The sequence below is a fragment of the Cyprinus carpio genome, chromosome B2 (assembly GCF_018340385.1).
Source record: "Cyprinus carpio isolate SPL01 chromosome B2, ASM1834038v1, whole genome shotgun sequence".
In the NCBI taxonomy this organism is placed as follows: Eukaryota; Metazoa; Chordata; class Actinopteri; order Cypriniformes; family Cyprinidae; genus Cyprinus; species Cyprinus carpio.
This window is the reverse complement of record NC_056598.1, coordinates 8,892,871-8,909,504: the sequence shown is the minus strand read 5'-3', so window position 1 is coordinate 8,909,504 and position 16,634 is coordinate 8,892,871. Positions and strand designations below refer to the sequence as shown.

The 16,634-nt window shown below is 38.3% G+C and overlaps 2 protein-coding genes across 2 annotated transcripts in view; one reads left to right on the top strand and one right to left on the bottom strand.

The window, feature by feature from the left end:
* The first annotated feature begins 182 nt into the window (after positions 1-182).
* rpl5a (ribosomal protein L5a) lies at positions 183-3,744 on the top strand. The gene is made up of 8 exons (XM_042719287.1): positions 183-338; positions 763-832; positions 1,062-1,177; positions 1,307-1,441; positions 1,528-1,730; positions 2,650-2,827; positions 3,114-3,202; positions 3,579-3,744. The coding sequence occupies exons 1-8, from the start codon at positions 336-338 to the stop codon at positions 3,676-3,678; spliced, it is 894 nt and encodes a 297-aa protein (XP_042575221.1). The 5' UTR covers positions 183-335; the 3' UTR covers positions 3,679-3,744.
* Positions 3,745-6,440: 2,696 nt separating this feature from the next.
* The window catches only part of dipk1aa (divergent protein kinase domain 1Aa), a 32,761-nt gene continuing 22,567 nt past the window's right edge, over positions 6,441-16,634 (bottom strand). Inside the window, exons 2-5 of the mRNA XM_019113217.2 lie at positions 13,077-13,211; positions 10,387-10,494; positions 9,951-10,127; positions 6,441-7,740 (exon numbers count right to left, since the gene is read on the bottom strand). Of these exons, the coding sequence (XP_018968762.2) occupies positions 6,928-7,740; positions 9,951-10,127; positions 10,387-10,494; positions 13,077-13,211 (1,233 nt within the window). The 3' untranslated portion in view covers positions 6,441-6,927. The remainder of the gene's footprint in view (positions 7,741-9,950; positions 10,128-10,386; positions 10,495-13,076; positions 13,212-16,634) is intronic.

Below are 16,634 nucleotides of genomic sequence, written 5' to 3'. Positions count from 1 at the left end.
ATACTATACTATATTTCTGTTGAAACTTGCATGTCATGTAAATAAATAATTATACATTTGTAATAATGAACTTAAATCTATCTATCTATCTATCTATCTATCTATCTATCTATCTATCTATTCAGTTCAATGAAATGTTGAAGTTTCCTGCATTAGATTAGAATATCCTGCCGTTTATCCTCCAGGACGCTAGAGGCGCACACACTTTTGCCTCCGAGTGCTTTGATTTTCCGGTCGCAGCGCAGCATGAATTTCCTTTTCACAGTGCAGCGGGAGCAGTATCGGAGTCTGAAGACTTCAGTCTCCCAACCTAAAGGAGAACAAACGATTACAAAATGGTCAGTAAATCATTAAAATACAATGATCTACTCATTACATTCCCTCTCTCGCTATTTCAGATCGATTTCCATTAAAGATGAACACTTTAAGCGACGGGATGGTAATAGATTAAGTCGACCAGAACAGTCGCCGTGTGAACGTCATTGGCACATTTCTCTGTAAATACTCAAATAATTATTTTATTGACACCGAAAGCGCATAAAGCAAACATTTCTCCCTCAGGAGTGGGTTTTGTTTGCACTGGTTAGATGTTTATTCCTCTATTCAGTTTTTTTTTTCGTGTTTACTGTCACGCAGCGCATTGTATCTCTTAATTATGACCAGAGGTGTCCCAAGAGTGTCATTAGTCAGATTGCTTCAGAATATGTTCTTTTTGACAGTCCTGCTTGTCAACAGTTTAAACAATTGAGTTTTTTTTGGCAGGGCTTCGTTAAGGTGGTTAAGAACAAGGCGTATTTCAAGAGATACCAGGTCAAGTTCAGGAGGAGGAGAGGTATGTTGAGGTGTTCCCTTACGTTTGTCTTAACTGAAGGATGTTTTCATTTGTGACAATGAAATGACCTGAATATTACTGATGTAAAAACTTTTCACAATCTATGCTGGTCAGACCATAGCCTGACCATACTGGTTTTTAGCTGGCCAGTTAATAAAACCCCTCTTAGACCAGCAAGCCAGCTAAGAATGGTTTTTCAACAGTTGACTAACATTATTGACCATTTCAGAGGGAAAAACTGACTACTTTGCCCGCAAGCGCCTTGTCATTCAAGACAAGAACAAGTACAACACACCGAAGTACAGGATCATCGTTCGACTCTCCAACAGGGATATTGTTTGCCAGGTACAATTACCACCATGTCATCTTTGGCCGCCATGCTGAAATGTTATTAATTAACATTGTGTTGCTGAATGTGTCAGGACATGATAATTATTGTATTGCATATGAATCAATGTATTGCATCTTCCTCAGATCGCATACGCCAAAATTGAAGGCGACGCGATCGTCTGCGCTGCTTACTCTCATGAGTTGCCAAAGTATGGCATTGCTGTTGGACTGACGAACTACGCTGCCGCCTACTGCACCGGTTTACTGTGTGCACGCAGGGTAAATGTCCATATTCAGTTCTGAATGGTCTGGTACTCTTCACATCTCAAAGTATGATCATATTCAGACTTGCTTTCTGCTTACAGCTGCTGAATAAGTTTGGACTGGATAAGGTCTATGAAGGCCAGGTTGAAGTGACTGGAGATGAATTTAATGTGGAAAGCATTGATGGCCAGCCAGGGGCATTTACATGCTACCTGGATGCTGGACTCGCCAGAACCTCCACAGGGAATAAGGTGTTTGGAGCTCTCAAAGGAGCAGTTGATGGAGGACTGTCCATTCCTCACAGGTCTGTACATGCAGTTTATTTTCCCAGTTTGCGAAGCTTAGACTGTGGACTTTGATTCAGCAATTTGGGTTGCTTTAAAAAAATCTTTATAGAAACATTAAATATTCTCCACAAAAATATTGTCTGTACAGATGGCCTGAAGTCACAAATTAACTCTAAAATACCACAAATTTTTTTTACTTAAATCCTTCCGACACAGTCTGAGGTGAAGTTTTATTAGGAAGAGGAAGTAAATGTCAATCAGAAAAGACATTCATATTGACATCAATTAAATGATTTTTTTTTATGAACATTTATTTAAATGACATCACACTTTAATTAGAGGATGGTAAATAGCATGCATAACAATACCTGCAGTGAAATTGATATTTAATTTACATTTTTACTAAATGAAAAATAATTCTTTGGAAAATTACCATTTATGCTTTATATAGCAAGTCTTATACGTTTTTTTTTTTTCCACAAATACAGAAATACCCCTTCAGAAGCGCTCATGTGCTTCACTTGTCCTGTTTGGGGAACAGCACAAGTTCTCTTTTGTGGCTAAATGTACTTTTTATAACTCTAACTCTTTAATATCAAACATGTCCCGCAGGAGACTGCATATTATGACTGGCATGTTTGGAAGATTTGGATGTTAGGTTTTGGCTTTAATGATTGGTGGAAAGCACTTCTTTAAATTAATGGAATGTGGCACAATAATCGTTAGTCTTGATTGTTGTGTTTTAAAAATAGCAGTCGAAATTAATACTATAATTTGATGAATCACACTGCCCTACTACCTACTCAGATTGACATCTAAATCTTAATGTTTTTTGGGTTTTTTTCTAAGTGAGGCAGGCAAGCTTACTAATTTTAGCTTTTTGAGCTTTTTCAGAGGTTTTATGTATCATATTTTTCATCGATATTTGTTTTTCAGCACTAAACGATTCCCAGGCTACGACAATGAAAGTAAGGAGTTCAACGCAGAGGTGCACAGAAAGCACATCATGGGCCAGAATGTGTCAGAGTACATGAGCTATCTGATGGAGGAGGACGAGGAGCAGTACAAGAAGCAGTTCTCCCGCTTCATCAAGAACGGCATCACACCCGACTCTGTAAGAAATACTTTGCCGGATCACTTTACTGGCAAAATTGGTTTGCTTTTTGTAATACAGATGTGAAACAAGAAAGTGTCATGATGTCCATTAAATGCTACATCATCTATAGATGCACATTATTTGTGGCATGATGCTGGTGGCTAAATGTCAGTTATTTGTGTAGCAGAGTAACAGATATATACAGCTTAATATTTGATTTTTTTTTTTTATTATTATTGTAAATCTTGTGCTTTACCTTCACCTTACCTTCCCTTACTATTACAAAATTTTTTGGTTACTGCAGGTTGAAGAGATGTACAAAAAGGCCCATGCTTCCATCCGTGAGAACCCAGTTCATGAGAAGAAGCCCAAGAGAGAAGTCAAGAAGAAGAGGTGTGTTTTCAGGCTTTTATCATTTATTCAGATTTTTTTCTTAAGGCTGCTCTGCCTACTGACAGGCGTGGAATTGATATTGCCATGAAACTTGATAGTGTTGGCGTGTTGTAGTTTTGATGGCAAAACTGTATAAATCTTCTTTACAGTTGGACAGGCTGCTGTTAAAACAAATAGTGGTGTTGACTAAGATAAATGTTTTAGTCTTGAGTGTTCCCATAAGGTCTCACTGGTGATGCTTAAGATGATGCAAATATGCTGTAGCTGCTATTTACAACAGTTGCATGTCAGATGTTTATAGTTGGGTTTTTTTTTTTGACTATTCTTGACTACAAGATGTTTCTTTTCTCATCACTGATGTATATTGTGTTGGTAGGTGGAACCGTGCCAAGCTGACTCTGGCCCAGAGGAAGGACCGTGTGGCCCAGAAAAAGGCCAGCTTCCTCAGGGCTCAGGATGCTGCTGGAGATGATTAAAGAGATAAAGTGTCAACTGCTCCAAAGAAAGTTTGCACCTTTTCCAAATAAATCATTTGGAAAGAATACAGTGTGTTTGTTGTCTTTGGTATAGTATAAGATAAAAAAGTTGATTTGACAATGAAGATACATTTGGGATATTATTTGAAACACTTTTAATGTGCAAAGTCATGCAATCAAATCTTATAAAAATCTCAATTTAACTCTTAATCAGCAGCAGTGTGATTTATGAATACACAAAATTGAAGCAGTCTAATGACACCCAATCTGAAACATCCCACTGAAAAATGCTCCCTAAAAAACAAGAAGCACCTTATAATCTCTTAAGTACATGAAGAATCATGACTGTGATAAACATTTCATATTGTTTTTAGATTAAAATCTGAATTTTACCATATCAAGATGGTTTTCACTAGACATGCCTTAGAAGTACAAATTAAGAACCCATCCCAACAAACCAAAATAAAAAATGATCAATGTTTTGAACCAGGGTTGAGAAGGGCCTCCCAGCATTATTTACAAGACACTCTTGTAAACATTCAGATCAACAAGGGCAAGCTCACACTACAGAACTGTAAGACTACCTGGACTGCTGTGGTGTTTACACTATGTTCATAGCAGCACGCATACCACGCAATACAATGTTGAAGAGGTTCACAAACTACAAGACATTGTTCAACATTTCTCACACAATTTCATGCAAGTGATTACAAGATTTTTCCATTTATACCATCTGGACTGTTGTTGGCTGGAGTAGTTCCACCTTATCATTGCATCACACAGAAGCACACCCTGCAAGATCATGTGGCAATAATATCGAATAGATTTGAAAATATCAGTGTCAGTGACTGCTCGAGATAAGCTCAGATCATGACGCTGACCTGCTCATACTTAAAGAGCATCAGTGACCACAACAAGCACTGATTTGGCCAGGAGTTTTGTCACAGACCTTGAAAATCCAGGCTAAAGTTGTGTAGTGTGAGCTGTGTTAACCCTTTAAAGGTGGGGTATGTATTTTTTCAAAAACGCTTTAGAAAACCAAGTCGGCCAAGCATCAAAACAAACTTGTGGCCAGACAGCAGTAAGGGGCGTGTCTACTCATGAAGTGGAGGAGAGAGCGCTCAGTGAGTGCACAGGACGGACATTTGCTGAGTGACAACAGAAAGATAGAGCTGGCAGATAAAAAAATAAAATAAAAACCGTCTGCAGAACAAAATAAGGCTTACAGTAAGGCAAGACATAGGACCCATGTAATTATCGGATCAGCTTTCCAGTGCTGGAGAGAACGCAAGGAGCTAATATATGCTGGGCTTTTTCTTGAATATGCTCGTGTGTCATGTTCGCTTGTTTGTTCATCTGCAGTTGTATTGTTGTTCCCTTCAGCTATGATAAAGACACATTCATTTCCACACCCTATAAGCCTGGAGCGTCTCAACCTCCTCCACTGTCTGTTTCAAGCATTAACTCCCCGTGTCCGAAAAATAAGATATGTTTAATATCTAAATATTCAAACTTAATATTCAAATCTGTTAAAGGATTTTTAGGCTGCATTAATTAGGACAACCGGAAATGGGAACACTTCCCATAACACCTGATGTATTTGCTACATCATTACAAGAATGGCATCTACGCTATTAATCTGTTTCTTTCTAATTCCAAAGTCACCATAGCAACCAGATCCAGTCTGTATCCAAATCAGATGGTCACTGCAGTCACCCGGATCCAATATGTATCCAGCCCAGATGGTGGATCAGCACCTAGAGATGACCTCTACAGCCCTGAATGTCAGCGGAGACCAGGACAACTAGATGAGCCCCAGAGACAGATCCCCAGTGAAGACCATGTCTCCTAGACGGCCACTGGGACATGACCACAGGAACAAGATGAGTCCTCTGCACAATGTGACTTTGCTGCAGCCTGGAATTGAACTGTTGGTTTCGTCTGGCCAGAGGAGAATTGGCCCCCCGACTGAGCCTGGTTTCTCCCAAGGTTTTTTTCTCCATTCTGTCACCAATGGAGTTTTGGCGCCTTGCGGCTGTCGCCTCTGGCTTGCTTAGTTGGGGACACTTAATATCCAGCGATATCATTGACTTGATTGCACAGATACTATTTAAACTGAACTGAGCTGGATGATGACATCACTGAATTTAATGATGAACTGCCTTTAACTAAAAATCAACAGTTTACTATTGTCATTTTGCATTACTGAGACTATTTTGCTATTTAATACTGTAAAGTGCTTTGACACAATCTGTATTGTTAAAAGCGCTATGTAAATAAAGGTGACTTGACTTAATATAGCAGATAATAATACAGCAGATTCTGCCATAATTGTTGCTTGGGTTACATACGTATTTGTGGGGCGAAACTATCAGAATAAGCGCGAGACCCTTTTGGGGTAGGGTGTGTTTGTTTTGGTGATTTGAAATATCAACATTGACTACCAGAAATCACTTACCCCACCTTTAAAATAGGATTAGGTATCACAAACTAATTAACATTTCACAACATTTATTAATCTAGGTTAATGTTAACTTCGAAATATTATTCTAAGGTAATTCACGTTTGTAATTTTAAAAGTATTGTTTTATAAACTTGTTTTCAGTACAATGACAAATTTAACCTTATTGCAATCTGTTACCTTCAGATCATAGACAGTCTGACCATTTCCAAGAATTGCCCAAGTACAAAGAATGAGGCGTTTTCACCCACAAGCATCAAACTAAAAAAACACACTCACTGGCAACATGCATATCAAGGCATTGGATTAATATGCCCATTTCAAAATGGCTCTTTTATGGCTCTTTTTGCTGTGCTCATGACAAACATTACAATAGGAGACTTGCACAACCACAGTCTGTGGCGAGTGCTTTCTGTTAACATCCAACAATGGATGCAAAGTTAGTGTCATTTGCTCCTTCATAAGATCTGAAGGAAGTGTAAAATAAACATGATCACTGATCAATTTTGTGTGACAACAAAGCACGAAGACACGAAATCAAGAAGTGAACGTTACTCCTTAAGTTCTTAAATTGAGCCTGAGCAATAATTCCTCATGGTTTTAATTCTACCTTAATCATGAAAAAGAACTTAAGTATCAAAGCAGCAATGAATATTGCCATCAGCCTATTTTCCAGCCACTTTCCAGCTACCAGCATTGTAATCTCCAGCCAGATTCACAATGGCCTGAAGTAATTCAGAAGACATTCAAGGATCTGAATGTTGGTACAAGTGCATCTTCATTTCTCTTCAGGAATCATTGGTGTGTGAGATCTGTTTCCATAGCAGTGTCTTGAGGTTGTTGAGAATGAGAGAGTGCTCCATTTCCATCTGCTCAGCTGAACCTTTGAGAGCCATGCAGGCGTATAGCTGTTTCTCCAGCTCTTCCTGTAGATGGACCGGAACTCCTCGTAGGAGGTAATCCTTCAGTGCTCCGCAAGCCCTGGCCAGGTTGGGTTGAGCCACGTCGGCCATGCAGCGGTGTTCTGCACGGTCGCACGAAGTCCTACAGTCCACACCATAGACGCAGTCCGCATCATCCTCACAGCGCTGAAGGATCATGGCCTGTTTGAAGGCCTCCTCAGCTACTACACGCCGCCCGTCCACCAGCCTGAGGTCATGGCGATCGGTGTATCCAAAAGTACTGGCTCTCATGTCGCACATTAAGAAGCTCCCAAAAGTACCGTGGAAGATGTCTTCTATAAGCTCCAGCAAGCCGATAAAAATTTTAGCCTTGCGAGGCCAGGAAGGCGTGAACCACTGGTCCATGTTTTGCCTCATGCCCATAGGAATCCAAAGTTCCATGGGCCACGGCAGGCTGAGCCCATACAGCGGAGTGTGAGGCACCCGCTCCACTACGTACAGGTCCCCACAGAAGCCCAACAATCTAGGTGTGTGCTCTCGGTCCTGGAGCACCACTGCTAGCAGAACCTCATTGAGTTGCAGCAAAGCCCATGCGGACTTGGCTTCTGGGAGAGAGATGTGGCCGTCTTTATTGCTGTCCGCCACTGAAAGAATCAGGCTTACCAAACTGGAGAGGTTGGCTTGCTCTCCAACTTTTGCCTGTAGAAAAACAAAACAGAATTTGCATGATTTTATGATGTTGTACAATTCCAATTAATGTCAACTGACTTCAGTGAAAAAAGAAATGCCAAAGCCCAAAGGGTGCTTTCACACTAGCACTTTTGGTGTGCAATTGGGTCATCTTACTTAGTTTGAATGATATGAATGCTGTTTCACGAACTTTGGCACAAACCTGAACACCATACAAAACTTCATTTTAAAGGGGTCCTATTATGCTCTTTTCAACTTCCTTTAGTACGTAATGCTGCTGTTTGTGCATAAAAACGATCTGTAAAGTTACAAAGCTCCAAAAGGTAGTTATTCTCTACATCAGTAAGCACTGTTTTCTTCTGGGAACATTCACATCACAATATCCCTCATTTAAAAATTTCTGCCCAAAGTATAAGCAAAAAAATATATATATAAGGGGGTAAGGTCTGGTTGAGTTGCGTTAGATAATGTTTTGTTTGTTGTTGCCATAGTAACCCAGGCATGAACTGAAAAGGGAATGGCAAGCAGCAGCTCATTTGCATTTAAGGAGACACACAAAAAAACATGTTTTTGCTTCCCACCCAAAAAGGGGTATTTTCAGCTTGGAATAATATATGTTCTTTGGTGCATTTTGAGCTGAAACTTGATAGACACATTCTGGGGACACTTGAGACTTCTATTAAACCTTGTAAAAAGGCATAATAGTATCCCTTTAAAAAGCTGCTCAAGGGTCAACTTACGTTTTTTTTTAAAGAGGTGAATGCTGTTTTTGAACTCCGGTGTGCATCTGCCAACCGTACCAGAGTCCATTTTTAAAAGCTGAACTAGGGTACAGTTCGCTGCAGATATGCAATAATCCTAAATCGTAGGAATGAACAGCTGTTGATGAATGATTTGGTCAAACTGTGTGAGGTCCTGTCCCAAAATGGCACACTTCAAGTGATTTTAGAAGGGTGCTTGTGATCTTTGAGTTATATGCCATTGATGCATACCTAGTCAAAACTTAGACTAAGTCAAAGCGGAATTATGTCACAAAAGTGTGAACTCAGAGGAAGACCAAGAGGGCTTACGGTGGCACTTGGGACAGGGCCAGAGAGTGTGCTCACTTAATCTCCTAACAAGCGTGACTGAAGGACAGCAAGTAAAGAGATTAATGTATAACTAATTTTTTGATAACCTCCATCACAATTCGACATTCTCTGAAGTGTTTTCCGAACATTTGCTTCAGATGGACACAAGTACCATTCATATGTGATGCTTCAGAAACACACCACAGATTCAAAATCCAAACTACAAAAGTGAGGTAAGCAACACTTTTCATTTTTCAGATTTTTTCTGCATACTTTAGTAAAAGCATTAAAGCATTGATTGGATAAGCATGGTTAAAAATCATTTATTATAAGTAGATACTTTAGAACTGAGTATAGTTATAAACTAGAAGAAATATGTACTATAGCAATGACCTTTTAAAGTTTTACTTATCTGACAGACCTGGAAGGAAAAAAAACACACTTTTATAATATCCTCATCCTTCCAGGTTTTCCAAGATTGTGAGAACCTTGACTACACCTTTCAGTCCCCTTTGTAAAAACGTTTTGGAAACAGGAATGCCACTTTTGAGAAATTAATTTGTTTTGTAAGTGCTAAACTATGGAGCCCCGCACATTTGTGCACGATTTAGTATTTTGTTCCCTTGTGCACACGTACAAACGATTTAGCAAATCGAGGGAACGAATTAGCAAATCAAGGGAATGAAATAGTAATTGTTTGCACGTTTTAGGACATTGAGGGAACGAATTTGTAAATTGTGCACACAATTTATTTATTTTTTTCTTGTATGTCATGTGCGGGGCTCCGTACTAAACAAACACTTAAAGGTGAATTCTCTACAATGCTGCTCTATTTTAGCATGCGACTTGCAGAAGTTACAGGCATAATGTATATTTAAAGTCAGCTTGAAATGGAAATTCTAAAATCTATTTTTTAAATGCATGTTATTGATCTTTTTGTGAACAATTCATCCATGCAGGTATCATACTTTATTCATTATTCATTAGGTATCATACTTTACATATTTATTTATTTTGTAATCAAACTGCCATAACAATGACATTTTTGTGGGTTTCCTTTAGAGAATTGAGTGCTGAACAATGCAAAAAGTGATATTAGAACCTTTAATGAACAGTAACAATTTTCAAAAACTAAAAAAGCATCCAAACCTTCAAATGACTGGCAACCATCTCTTTGAACTTCTCTACAGAGGTTCCTCGAGTGGGTTTGTCAAAGAGTGCGACCTCTTTCTTTGGCTCCAGCTCATCTCCCAGCTCATAGTGCAGGATGTCACTCAGATGACACTTGATGACACCATCATGATCACCCCAGCTGCCTGTATAGACCTGAGAGCAACAGAGGAACACACTCATGACAGTTACTGAGACGTATGTGGTTTCAAGGATGGCCAATCCTGCTCCTAGAGGGGGACTTGTTCATTCAGAGTTTAGCTCCAACACACCTGCATAAAAGTTTTCTAGTGTTCCTGAAGACCTTTACTTAGCTGGTTAAGGTGTTTACTGCTGGACTCTTTTTGAAGGTACCTTCCAGGAGCAGGATTGGATTCTATTTTAGGGCCTATGGTTGAGTGTGTAAGTGTCAAACCTGATTGTTTGGCTTGGTGGAGAGGCATCTTCCAAAGTACAGTGAGCTTTCTTCACACAGGCTGCTACAAGCAGAGCCATCAATAACCCCTTTGCTGTATTTTTCACACTGTTGGAAAGGGAAGGTCCATTTCAATGAAAATGTATGTTACATTCCATCAATCAAAGTAAGCTTAACACAAAGATGTTGAGTAATGGCTTAAATAAAAAAATTAAAATTCCCAGCACACTACCAATAGATGGGGCTGTGGGGTTAGGTAGTACAGGTCCTTCTCAAAAAATTAGCATATTGTGAAAAAGTTCATTATTTTCCATAATGTAATGATAAAAATTAAACTTTCATATATTTTAGATTCATTGCACACCAACTGAAATATTTCAGGTCTTTTATTGTTTTAATACTGATGATTTGGCATACAGCTCATGAAAACCCAAAATTCCTATCTCAAAAAATTAGCATATTTCATCCGACCAATAAAAGAAAAGTGTTTTTAATACAAAAAAAAGTCAACCTTCAAATAATTATGTTCAGTTATGCACTCAATACTTGGTCGGGAATCCTTTTGCAGAAATGACTGCTTCAATGCGGCGTGGCATGGAGGCAATCAGCCTGTGGCACTGCTGAGGTGTTATGGAGGCCCAGGATGCTTCGATAGCGGCCTTAAGCTCATCCAGAGTGTTGGGTCTTGCGTCTCTCGACTTTCTCTTCACAATATCCCACAGATTCTCTATGGGGTTCAGGTCAGGAGAGTTGGCAGGCCAATTGAGCATAGTAATACCATGGTCAGTAAACCATTTACCAGTGGTTTTGGCACTGTGAGCAGGTGCCAGGTCGTGCTGAAAAACGAAATCTTCATCTCCATAAAGCTTTTCAGCAGATGGAAGCATGAAGTGCTCCAAAATCTCCTGATAGCTAGCTGCATTGACCCTGCCCTTGATAAATCACAGTGGACCAACACCAGCAGCTGACATGGCACCCCAGACCATCACTGACTGTGGGTACTTGACACTGGACTTCAGGAATTTTGGCATTTCCTTCTCCCCAGTCTTCCTCTAGACTCTGGCACCTTGATTTCCGAATGACATGCAAAATTTGCTTTCATCCGAAAAAAGTACTTTGGACCACTGAGCAACAGTCCAGTGCTGCTTCTCTGTAGCCCATTTCCTGCACACGCCTGTGCACGGTGGCTCTGGATGTTTCTACTCCAGACTCAGTCCACTGCTTCCGCAGGTCCCCCAAGGTCTGGAATTGGTCCTTCTCCACAATCTTCCTCAGGGTCCGGTCACCTCTTCTTGTTGTGCAGCATTTTTTGCCACACTTTTTCCTTCACACAGACTTCCCACTGAGGTGCCTTGATACAGCACTCTGGGAACAGCCTATTCGTTCAGAAATTTCTTTCTGTGTCTTACCCTCTCACTTGAGGGGTGTCAATGATGGCCTTCTGGACAGCAGTCAGGTCGGCAGTCTTACCCATGATTGCGGTTTTGAGTAATGAACCAGGCTGGGAGTTTTTAAAAGCCTCAGGAATCTTTTGAAGGTGTTTAGAGTTAATTAGTTGATTCAGATGATTAGGTTAATAGCTCGTTTAGAGAACCTTTTCATGATATGCTAATTTTTTGAGATAGGGAATTTTGGGTTTTCATGAGCTGTATGCCAAAATCATCAGTATTAAAACAATAAAAGACCTGAAATATTTCAGTTGGTGTGCAATGAATCTAAAATATATGAAAGTTTAATTTTTATCATTACATTATGGAAAATAATGAACTTTTTCACAATATGCTAATTTTTTGAGAAGGACCTGTATATGAATGTTTTTTTTTCATCTCATTTAAGTCTTAAAGGGATAGTTTACCCAAAAATGAATGTTGCCATCATTTGCTCACCCTAATGTTATTTTAAACCAATATGACATGCTTTCTTCCACAGAACTCAAAAGATAATGTTAAGCAGAAAGGTCTACAATTTACTTTAAAACAAAATTGCTAGTAAATTTCACAAATAATTACAAAAAAAGTAATTAAAATTTGAAGTAGAAAGACAGTACAGATATAATATTACGTAACAGATATAATAAGATATAATATTTTCTCGTAAAACATACTACAATAATATAATTGGTTCATATAGAACAGGGGTGTCAAACTAAGTTCCTGGAAGGCCACAGCCCGGCAGAGTTTAGCTTCAACCCTAATTAGACACACCTGATCCAGCTAAGCAAGTCCTTCAGGCTTATTTGAAAACTACATGGTTTGTGTGTTGGATAAGGGCTGGAACTAAACTCTGCTTTAGAAGATTTTCAGAGTATAATAATTTAAATGTTTGTGAATTCCTCACAAAGCCATTGTATGACCTGTGTAATTCTGCTAAATGTGTCCTCTTGCCTTCTATGGAAAAAGTGTTCAAAACAACATGAGGGTGAGTTTTTAATTTTTTATTAATCTTTTTAAGTGAACTATTCCCTTTAATGTCACTGTGCTATTATTAGGGATGCACAAATATTAAAATTATTATTTTCATGCTTTGGCATGGAATATATGGAATAATCCATACATAGCTGGTACTAAAAGGTCATTCAAATGTAAAAATAGGTGATCAAATATACAATGAACTGTACAATTAAATACTTCATATTGGCCAATATGTATCAGGCTACATAGTCTGGAGCTGTCAAAGAGGGTTGTACTCACAATGATGCTCTTGCATTCTCGTCCTCTGCACAGCTCAGTGTAAGTTGAGTACTGCACATACAAAACCCAACTGCTGACAAACACAGCAAGCCATGTGAGAAAGAGATACTTTACTCGAATATAGGACAGGCGAGCCTGAGGGAAAGGAAGCAAAAAATAAACATAAGCCCAGGTCTGTGAACTTTAGTCCATACATAATGTAAACACAAATCCTGACTGAACTCGATGTCAAGTGCTTACTTATTGTTTATTACTCTGTCAAATTTCAAAACGGAAAAAGAGGCTGAAAAAACATTCATGTCAATACATGTCACACAGCAAATTAACAACAACAAAAAAAGACTCCTGCTACAACATACCCTAAAAAAGACAACCATCAACAGTGAACAAACCAATTATTTGCTAACCACCAGCCAATGGGTCATGAAATGAGTACAGCCACAATCTGATAACACTTAACTAAAGCAAGGTCAATAATCATCCGCTACATTAACTCATTTTAATGAAGTCCCTATGACAGACAGCCTAGACTGTTTCTGTTAGTTCACTTGCACACAAGGCTTTTGAACTACTAATATACCTGCATGAAGTTTTATGCCCCTGAAATAAAAAGCATGTCACCAAAGCTTTTCCATGTCACTTTGGGCAGATCAAGCTTTACAGCAGTTTGAAGTGAAAGCCTTCAGGGGGCATCCCCGTGTATCGTACAATAACACCAGGAGCATTGCAAGCACAGAAAAGTTGTCGTCTTAGGCTTTTTGGGCTGTGGTTTCAGCCATCATGAGGAAGAAAAAAATAATACTACCATTCAAAAGATTGGGGTCAATAAGATTTTTAAGTTTTTGAAAAAAGTCTCTTACGCCCACCAAGGCTGCACTTATAAGATAAAAATACAGTTAACACAGTAATATTGTGAAACATTAAAATTTAAAATATCTTTTACTGTTTGCATATCTTTTACTGTTATGCAATAAAAATGTGCAATATCCCTATATTTATTTGTTACCCCTCCATCCTAGTACATGCCTGCATCTTACTCAATTCTATTCCATTATCATCTATAGCACAACCTTTTTATACAATTTATTTATTAGCAATTTTTTTTTTTTTTTTTTTTTTTTGTTCTGTGTGTTATTGTCTCTGTGTACTGGAAGCTTATGTCACTAAAACAAATTCCTTGTATGCGCAAGCATACATGGCAATAAAGCTCTTTCTCATTCTGATTCTATATTTTAAAATGTCATTTATTCCTGTGATCGCAAAGCTGACTTTTCTTCAGCGATTACTCGAGCCTTCAGTGTCAAATGATCCTTCAGAAATCATTCAAATATACTGATTTGGTGCTCAAAATACATTTCTTACTACTATCAATAAAAACAGTTGCGGTTCATTTGATACAGAATGACTCAAGTGAGAAATAATTTACTTTGATTTACTATCCCAACACAGCAAAACTGGAGAGAGAGACTGGGACAGGGACTACCACTGGACCAATGATATTACTTTTGCAATAATAATAATAATAATAATAATAACAACATGCAATTAATATAATGATAATAATTGTATTATTACTAAATAAAATATTTAACAAAATAAGAAATATTACTATTTCTTATTACTATCAATGAAAACTGTTGTGCTGCTTAATATTTTTGTGGAAACCATGAAGCTTCAATTATTTTTTTTTTTGCACAATGTAAAAGTCTTTAGTGGCACTTTTGATCAGTTTAATGCATCATAGCTGAATAAAATTAATTTCTTAGTCAAATTTGTTTATTATTAGTCAAATGTATTATTTAATTAATTTGCAAATGCTGTTAAACATTATAAATCTTCAGGTTAAGAATAAATACCAACACTTACAGTATTTTTTTTCTTCTATTTATTAATTAAATCTGTTAAAATGCAAGCAATGATACTAGGGGTTATTTTTCACTTTTTCCCACTTTGAAACACAAATGACCAGATACTGGGGTAGACTTTTATGGGCTCTATTTTCATATTTGGCTTAGGTGCGTTAGGTATAGGGCTGTGTGCTACATAAAATTTATACATTATGAAAATTTTATGCAACACTCATGGGCACATACACATGTAGGTGTACGGCATGTATTGCAGGTCCATGTAAATGAAGCAGAACAAAGGTTGGTGTACCACATTTGCTAGAAATAGGCCATTGCGCTTTAGATGCATGAGATGTCTTTTCTTAGAGCAATACTGTATTTAAACTCAGTCTGTGCATTTGCCATTTGGGTATTCCACCAGCAGGTGCTAACAAAACTCATCTGGAAGTCCAAGGAATTGATTACAGATAATTATGGTTAATACCTAGCCATGATCCAAGACATACTGCTCTTAAAATAAGACTCTAAATGGGTCAGTCTGTGTCAACTCAACCAGAGGTCCATGGCTAAAAATTTAGATTTACATTATATATACAGGTGCATCTCAAAAAAATTTCAATATTGTGTATAAAGTTTTTTTTTTTTTTTTGTACCTTATTTCAAAAAGTGAAACTTTCATATATTCTAGATTCATTACTTGTAAAGTAAAACATTTCAAATGTTTTTTTTTTTTTTTTGATGATTAGAGCTTACTGCTCATGAAAGTCAAACATCCAGTATCTCAAAATATTAGAATATTTCCTAAGATCAATAAAAAAAAAATTATAATAATAATAAAAAAAGGATTTACAAAACAGAAAAGTTCAAGTTCTTTAAAATATGTTCATTTATGCACTCTTGGTAAAGGCTCCTTTAGAACAAATAACAGCATCAGTGAGCTGTGGCATGGAAGCAATCAGCCTGTGGCACTGCTGAGGCACTATTGAGCCTTCAGCTCGTCTGTATTGTTAGATCGACTGTTTCTCATCTTTCACTTAAAAATATCACATAGAGTCCATATGGGGTTCAGGTCAGGCATGTTGGCTGGCCAATCAAGCACAGTAATATCATAGTCAGCAAACCACTTGGAAGTGGTTTTGGCACTGTGAGTAGGTGCTAAGTCCTTCTGGAAAAGGAAATCAGCATCTCCATAACCCTTGTCTGCAGATGAAGCATAAAGTGCTCCAAAATCTCCTGGTAGATGGCTGCATTGACTTTGGACTTGATAAAACACAATGGACCAACACCAGCAGATGTCACAACACCCCAAATCATCACTGACTTCAGAAATTTCACACTGGACTTCCAGCAGCTTGGATTCTGTGCCTCTCCAGGCTTCCTCCAGACTCCAGACCTTGATTTCCAAATAAAATGCAAAATTTACTTTTATCTGAAAAGAGGACTTTGGACCACTGATCAACAGCCCAGTTCTTTTTCTCCTTGGCCCAGGTAAGATGCTTCTGACGTTGTTTCTGTTTCAGAAGTGGCTTGGTAGCCCTTTTCCTGAAGATGTCTGAGCGTGGTGACTCTTGATGCACTGACTCCAGCTTCAGTCCACTCCTTGTGAAGCTCTCCCAGGTGTTTGAATCAGCTTTGCTTGACAGTATTCTCAAGCTTGCGTTTATCCCTAATGCTTGTGCACCTTTTCCTACCCAATTTCTTCCTTCCAGTC